General features: G+C 41.1%; 1 protein-coding gene across 2 annotated transcripts; it reads right to left on the reverse strand.

The window, feature by feature from the left end:
* Positions 1–1586: 1586 nt before the first annotated feature.
* Positions 1587–8324, reverse strand: eif4ebp2 (eukaryotic translation initiation factor 4E binding protein 2). 2 transcript variants are annotated; one of them, XM_063191815.1, is made up of 3 exons: positions 8025–8324; positions 6248–6418; positions 1587–4113 (listed from the first exon to the last, which is right to left on the reverse strand). In XM_063191815.1, exons 1-3 carry the CDS (start codon positions 8155–8157, stop codon positions 4082–4084), a joined length of 336 nt encoding a protein of 111 aa, XP_063047885.1. In that variant the 5' UTR covers positions 8158–8324; the 3' UTR covers positions 1587–4081. The 2 variants fall into 2 exon arrangements, with proteins under 2 accessions (XP_063047885.1, XP_063047884.1); XM_063191814.1 differs by having other exon boundaries at positions 6242–6418.
* Positions 8325–8347: the final 23 nt, after the last annotated feature.

Consider the following 8347-nt stretch of genomic DNA (forward strand, 5'->3'; position numbering starts at 1 on the left):
GGGTCATTTGGAATATTTGGCTCTAGACTAATTTATGACTGAATTTTGTCTATCACTTGGTATCAGCCTATTCTTCTTTCAAAAAAGAGAACATTTCATGAAAACATGATACAATTCCTTGAATATAGTAACAGAAAACTGCTACCTTTGCCAAACAGACAAAGATGACACAGCATTCTGCAACATCATTAGTTCAACATTTGCAAAATCCTCCAGTGACCAGTCCCTCCACTGTGCCTACGTTCTGTAGAGTCTCTCTAGTCTGGTCTACATGGTTACATCACACTGTGGAGGGGGCTGGCTGCTGCTGTGTGATGCCCAGCTATGAGTCATCATCGCTCGGAGCAGTGTGGGAACATGAGTGGGCCTCAACAACAGAGTGAGCTGCCACCCTGAAAGCACTGAAGGGTGAAACAAGACGAACTGCAGCAACCTTTTTAAAACAGTGAGCCGGGCCAGAGCCCTTACGGAGGGAGAACAGGGACTATTACTGTGCACATCTTACAGGGCAGTGGAAAATGGGAGTCCTTTTTGTCCTCCCTGCAAATGTGAAAAGCACATACAAACTCGGTCATTGGGTTTCAATGGATGACTTTTTTTCTGTACTTTTGCATCCATTGTCTTTATCGTCTGCCATGTCTGTTATCTTTTTTTTACCCACTCAGTTGATTGTGTCTTCCCTGTAGTGAGGTTCAAAGCTGGGATGCACAGAGGGAAAAAACAAACGTGCAATGAGCCTCCATCTTCCCAAATGTTGTCTCCCACACCTCATCTTTGTCTCCCCATTAGCAATAGCCCAGCCCTGGCGGCGAAATTTGGCAGTCAGGAGAAAGGGTGGGTTGGATCACGCCTTCACAGGGTGTGCAAGTCTAACTACCTTCATCCTTTCCTGTTGGTTGTGGCCTCATAACTTCAAACGGTACTATTCATTATATAATTTGCAATTGGGATGTTGAATGGGGAAAAGCCCCCGAAAAAGCCCCCTCTGCCTAGCTTGTCGGTGAGTAAGCTTAACCCTTTTCTCGGTTGCCATCGAGGAGAGAGGCCACAAGCAGCCGGAATGGACACAAGGAAGTAGTTTGGCTTGCAGCCAAGGAATGCCTTCTCCCATATACTACGCCAACAGCAGCTATTCTGCATGCTACTCTGGCACACCGCGTTGCTTGTCAACAGAATGTGGAGATCAGAACACGAAACCAGGTGCTACTGTTGTGGCACTCATGAACAAATCAAATCTTTTGAATGGCTCCTAGAAGATGGGAACAGAATCACAGATGAGGAGCCCCCCCCCCCTTTTCAATTTGAGAAAAGCCAGTTTTTTTTAACGTTTCTTTGAAAAGAACCATAAATGCCATATCTACCAAGTGCTTCGACATTACTATAAGTGATCAATCAGCATAAAACCAGTAAGCGTTCCCTCAAATAGGCAGACAGAGGGATCAACATACAACCAACTGAACAGAACAGAAATTCAGAATGAAAATTGTACACAGAGTCGATCCCTTTACATTCAAGAGCAATACATGTACAATAGTGGATTTAAGACCAATAAATAGTACAGCCTAAGAAGATTTCAAAAGAAAGCATACGTTTTTATGAAGGGACTTTATTGATCTTGCTGTAACAGTGCCCATTGGCATTGGCGTTTCATTGAAAAATAAGGTAAGGGCTTTGAACAGGAACACAAAAGTTTCAATCTCACATATGACATGAAATTATATCATTTGGAAATTACAGGCACACAGCAAACAAATATCTGGAAAAAACAACTGAATTTATTTACTGAAAACAGTGGCAGTTTTCAAAGAAATATGTATGCGATCTGATAAATCAATTACCAAAACAAAAGAAAAAACGGATATTTATTTCCCTTTGCTTTAGCAGCGTCCCATGTTTAGAAGTTTAAAAAGGAGGGGTGGAGGGTAGTTACACAGGTGTGGCTGGACGTTTTTCTTTGTTCAAGATGACCAAAAGACACAATCTGAACATGGTTTGACTTAATTCATCGCTGATACCATAGTCAGATGGATCAATAACTGAAATAATTTCAAGAATTCTTCCAACAAGAGTTAGAACTTTAACCACTCAAACAAACAAAAACCCAATTGACACCTCTCACGCAGTGACTAAAAAAAATAATAAATCATTTAGCCATACACTGCAACTCCCCTAGAAAATGACAGAGAGGACAGAGGGAAAAAAGCTGTTCAGAGAATTGAAGTTAGCATTGTCTTTGCCTCCGTCAAAAAAAGAAAGATCCAAATGAGACAAGGACATCTGGAGAAGAGATCTGAATGAGCATTTAAGGAGATGAGATTCACAGCCTCTGAGTTTAGCAAAGTAAGGCATGATGGGTACAGAAACGAAAAAAGAGAAAAGAAAATGTGGTGAATTGATCGCTGCATACTATTCCCCCCACCAAAAAAAAGTCATCTTTTGCTTTCAGCTCCTATGCCTCCCTTCATAAATGAAACATTGGCAAAGAATAATAATAGAAGCATTTTAATGAACACTCAGTTGGAAATAATTTGAAGATGCCGGGATGTAATAACAATGTAAGTATGCATAGAGAGTTGGAAATAAAAATTCAAGTTTTCACAAATATGTTCAATGATTTTAGTTGCAATGACTTGTCAGGTCACTTTAAAGTGATGTTTACTGAAAGTAGTTTGATCTCCCCTTCTTTACCTAATAACCGTTTGACGGACAGTCAACTCCTATATTAGTATAGATGACCTGACAACATTTCAGTGCTTTCCTACCTCTGACCTGGTCTTAAAGTTTAAGTATAATGTTAAAATTTGTTTGAAATCAACTTCAAACTGCTTTCAAATTGCTAACTGAATACTGACTGAATACTTCGTTTCGTGTCAAGGTATGGTAGTCTTTAAACGCCATAAATTAAGCATAAGTGCATTTCCAGACCAACTATTTCTACCTGGTATGTGCCTCGTTACAAAACAACAAACCAGTCCACCACTCTCAAACTGTCTTCAGATTATTAAACAGACAATCATGTAAAGGTCACTTTCATTGACATGTATGACAGTGTGTGTTTGGAAATGATACTTAAGAAAGCATCACACAAATGATTTTGAAATACAGTATGTCAAACAAAAATAATTGTTATTCATACATGTAATGGACTGGTCACATTCTTGGTAGCTCGTGAAACAATCGGTCAAAAAAAAAAAACATTTTTAAGAGAAAAGTATTGACTGTTGTTTTTTGTTCTATGTATAATTTTTGAGTTTTATGAGGTACTCAAGAGCATTGTTCAGAGTTATATCTTAGTATAGTACAATTCCCAGATATTTGTATAAAGGCAAAAATCACCAATTACAATTGCAGATGTGTAGGATGGGATAAAGTGGGTTTCTTACCCATCAGGAACAATCAAGTGTGAATATCTGACTATTCCTAACATAGGCCCCAAACCCCAAATCAACATATAATAGGCAAAATGGATTTGGAATGACTGAAGACATTTCCTGTAAATCAGTATTGTCCAAGAACAGCTGATTAATGCCGATCTCCCAAATTTATCAGACTACAAAAGAAAATGTATGGAAATGGAAACTGTTTTAGGCATGGTCTTCTATTGATGTGGATTCATTAAAATGTTAATTGAAAACCAATTCAATCATGTTTTCAACAACAAAATCATAATGCAACTAGGCAAAGTGTGTTGTGATAAAATAAATCCTGAAATGAAAAGCGCTATTATTTAACAGATTTTTTCTTTCTTGAATGTACTACTTCTGGGCACTTTTAATTGTCACCTTAGTCAGCCTTTCCCTTTGTTTGTGGCAATGGAGCTGGTTCCATGCAGAACCCCAGGAAAGCTAATAAGATGAAGACAACATCTCCAGTAGCTTTCATGGGCTTCAGCACCCTACAGCAGACTGCCTGAAGTCAACATTTCCCCCCATGGTTGGTAAAGAACCCACGCAGCTAAAGAGAGAGCGAAAGATGGCCGAAAGGGCTCATGACAACATTGGTTTCTACAAGCCAAGCCACTGGCACGCGTTGCACCAGGTTAAAAATCTTCTTACTTCTTCATCTTGGGCTACTCCTTCCGTTAGATGTCCATCTCAAACTGGGCGTCTTCACCTGTAGCAAATGAAATACGATTACAGAAGGGCTGAACATTCTACACAGTCCCTGTAAATTGTAAAACAGCCTGATGATCACAGCTGAAGAGACATGTTCCTTCTCTGATGTTATTCGGTTGTGATAGAGCAGGGGTCGGGAACCTTTTTGGTGGAGAGAGCCATAAACGCCCATTTTAAAAAATATATTTTTTGTGAGAGCCATACCATTTTCGCCATTATTTCTAATGCTAATTGTCATGCACAGAAGGGAATAAAAGTAACGCTTGCATTGGGGACAAGAAGGGAGAGCTAACGAAAGAAGAACTAAAACTACTTGTAGATGTGCTGATGTGCATTTAAGAAGCCACGCGCATGCATTACCTTAAGTTTCTATCTTTTATGCATCGGAGTTGCCAATGAGCAATGAGAATGACGGATGTGCTTCTATTCTAGCCATCAGACAGACACAGGGAAGGTGCATGAGGAGGGAGGAGGGAGGGAGAGAGAACTTCAAGAGAGGATGCTTATCTTGGTCGCGCTGACATAGTTAACATTTTACAGTTGATATGTGGCTGACATGTCTATTTTTAGTAATTCGCGAAAATGCGCTACAAAGCGCGTCCCTTACCGACATGCGTCCCCAATACAGAACGCATGATTTAACCGCCAAATAGGCTACAGGGCGATTCCGTATTTCAAGGGACGAATGGCAACCCTACGTTTGCCTTCGCATTGTGGCACCAGTTATCTCGCAATCACACTAAACTGGGAAAGACTTACGTCAGTTGATTCAGCAAAAGTTCTTCCTGTAATCGAGGGAGAAGTACAGCGCTGCATTTATATCCCTCACTTGCGTTTCCTCCACTTGATTTGCCATCATAATGGCACGGTCGTGAACAGTTTCTTTGTTTTGGATACAACCGTTAGCCAGCTGAACTTTAGGTAAAGCATTACGGATGGAATGTTATCTCACACGACACGACCCAGCGCTGGCACGGCATTGTCCAATAAAAAAACGCGTTTTTCATATCTGTACAGTAGCCTTCGTCGAAGGCCTGTGCTTGGCTCAGCTGATCGGACCTGGGATGGATTAAATGCGCGATCATACTTTATATTTTGAATATTATCTTAACTTTTCGATTTCAGTAGGTCCATTTTTAATTTAGTGTCGTAACAAAATTATTCATGGCTTATTGAGTAAACAAATGACAGGTTTGTCCGAGAGCCACATGCAGTCCCCAAAAGAGCCACATGTGGCTCGCGAGCCATAGGTTCCCGACCCCTGTGATAGAGCTTGGCAAGGCAAACCATTATTTCAGGTCTTGACACCTGCTTAACCTTGTTTATCAGAGCAAAAAACAATATACTGTATGTTGAGATGAAACAAACAAACAAAAACTGAACTTGGATGGATAAAATCAGAGGGATTTTGCTGTAGTCAGATAAAAAAATATTGTTGAGTAAAGTAAAAGTAGAAGTACTCTTGCAAATGTAATAACAACGCTAGTGGTATGATATTACATGGTAACTATATAATGTCATACTTCTAGTGCTGCTATTACATCTGTAAGGGTACTTCTACTTTATACAACTCTGGTTGCGGGTGTATAAAAATCAGAAGTCAAAAAACCTGATGTGAGAAGACAGGTTGCCATTTTCCCTTTTCCATCCTTGAAGGTGCACTGTGTAACATTTTTAGCAGTTTCTTTCCAGAAATCATGTTGCCTATCCACAAATGAAACCTTTTTCAACCACTTACAACCACCATCATATTCTAAGTATTCATTATAGGTAACTGGGAAAATTGCACGTTTCATACATTAAAAGTTGGATCTTCTCCCATGTCCACCATTTTTTAATTTCCAGAAATAGACATTTTTAGCTGCAAAACTTACAGTGCTTTGGTCATACTAGTAAATATTAGTTTATTATTTAGTAAATATTCATGAAAAGATCAAATTTGGCAATAGGCAGCACAGTTTCAATGAGAAGCATTTGGAATACCAACTCTGGCCCCATCCTAGACAGCGCACCTTTAAGCATGGAGAGTAGCCAATTGGCTGAATCATGTCTTCTCTACTCTTGAAAAAACCCTCAGAAGATGCTTGTCCTGTGGAACACTGTGTGAAATAAGCAGAGAGGCTAACCTGTACCTGGCTTGGAGTCATGGTTGTTGATGTGGTTGGCTTCGTTCTTCTTGTTTTCGTTCAGGACATTTTGGCTGGTCACTCCTGGGATGACGGGGAGGTGTGCTGGTGGGGTCTGGGCTATTGGGGAGTTGCGTCTGTCCAAGAGAAACTTGCGATCGTAGATGATCCGGGTCCCTATGACATATTCAAAATAGAACATGCTTAAAAACAGAACTGTGTTTGGTGTAGTAGTCCATTTAGACCAAATCGAGTTTAGTTACATTGGTGAATGGGTAGGCTGTCTTTGCAGCTGTTGTGTCTGTGTATCAGTCAATAAAAAAAGCCATTGCATGAATTGCATCCCTGAGCAAGACTCATTGAAGAAAAGACAGGGCATACCTAACTGAACATATGACACCACAGACATGTGAGCACATTAATGCCTCTTTTCCACTGACAATTTTCTGGTAGGCCTACTGCTCGACAAAGTGCGACTCGGCCACCACTTTTTGCTTTTCGAATAGTCACGACACTGCCCAATCGCAAAGCAAAAAGGCTGAGTCGTGCTGTATCGCCTTTAAAGTACTTTTCAGCTTAAACTTAGACCATCATGGTAAAAAAGTTAACTATGGTCGCAAAAGTTAGTAGAAAGGATCGGAAAAAGTCAATGTCAAGGCATGTTATTGCCACATCAACAACCATAATCATATCCAGTGAGGGGCAAAATGGATCCTGCTGGAGCTGGAGCCATATTCCAAATGACCTTAGTTTACCGGTCCAATTCAACCAGGTGATCATTCAACCAGCCAATCACCTGGTTGAATTGGACAGGTAAAGCCAAGTCATTTGGAATGTGTGGCACTGTATTGTAACCAATGGATCCACTTTGCCTACTGATAACAACTGTCTCCCTTGGCAGACATAATATGCAGTCAAGGCAACCAGATAAGGTCCCATCTATCAGCTTTCCCAGTATTCGATTGCTGCCTAAAATTATTGAATTAGGGGAGTAGCGATTTGGTCGACCTTTGCTTTATCTGTCCATATCCTACAATAAATACTGTCACCAGTAGTGTCACGTTTTGATCTTTCATTACAAACAGCTCTGAATGCGCCTGGAAGAACACAATGCCATTTGGTAGGCAGCTGGAACGCAATGATTCACATTGTCTTGACTGTTTATTACATGGCTGACACATATCCTTTTGTTTAATGACAACAGCTTAATGTTTGTTCTCTCCTCCTAACAGAGCTGTCATTGCAATAAAAAGGAAATGCTGTTTGCTGTTGCATGTTCCAGCAGGACAAACGGTGACGCAGTGTAGCATCCGGTTTTGCTGGTTTAGATAATGCGAGCCATCAGATCATAGAGCAGCAATCCGAGTTATATATGGCTGTGTGTGGGAACACGGATCCAAATGTAGCGTCTGGTTCCGAAACACCAGATTTTACTGAAGTGCAAATGGTTCTATTCCATCTGTGAAACGTGCTGTCTTCTGCCCCTGTAAATTACAACATGTTAGATGGCACATGTGAAAATGCTCGCATTTGGATACATGTTGACGCATGCATTAATCTTTTGTTACAATGTAACGACGGTGTTCTTCAATCACTGCGTTCCAGCTCGGCCAATCAGACGTTTTAAACTCACTGTCATAGGCGGCGCACAAGGCTTTGTTTTTGTTTTGAGCGCCGCGGTTAGGCCACATTGCACTGCTGACCACCAATGAACCCCCAGCAATCCACAAAACAACAATTCCTGTTCCCTTGCATAGGAAGAAGCATCTCTGATTTGCATTACCTCCCGGAGTGGTGGAAAATAAAGTGCCTCCAGGGGTGGTGCAATAATCGTGAGGTAGCTGCGTTGTGTCGTTGATCAGCACCGTCCTGGTCGGGATGGCCCGGCTCTCACTAAGCTGGCGACTGGTAGACATTGCTCCAAAACTGTCACAAAACAAATAATAGCAAACCGAAGATGTTAGACTATCTTGTGGGAAGGTGGTATCCCGAACCCGTTACCTTCTCCCTTATCTCTTTCAAATCCTTTCTTATCGCTCGGCTTGCTACCCCAGCCGTCAACACCGAACCCTCCCTCCGCCAGGCAGGAAGCGCAGCAGCATGTAC

This window comes from Engraulis encrasicolus, chromosome 24 (genome assembly GCF_034702125.1).
Source record: "Engraulis encrasicolus isolate BLACKSEA-1 chromosome 24, IST_EnEncr_1.0, whole genome shotgun sequence".
Taxonomy (NCBI): Eukaryota; Metazoa; Chordata; class Actinopteri; order Clupeiformes; family Engraulidae; genus Engraulis; species Engraulis encrasicolus.

Excerpts from the sequence above, each read along its gene's own strand:
- eif4ebp2 (XM_063191814.1), bottom strand. The coding sequence starts at position 8,157 with ATGTCTACCAGTCGCCAGCTTAGTGAGAGCCGGGCCATCCCGACCAGG. Across the intron at positions 6,419-8,024 it reads ATTTTCCACCACTCCGGGAG|GGACCCGGATCATCTACGAT; the intron begins GTAATGCAAATC and ends AATATGTCATAG. Across the intron at positions 4,114-6,241 it reads TGACTCCAAGCCAGGTACAG|GTGAAGACGCCCAGTTTGAG; the intron begins GTTAGCCTCTCT and ends CATTTGCTACAG.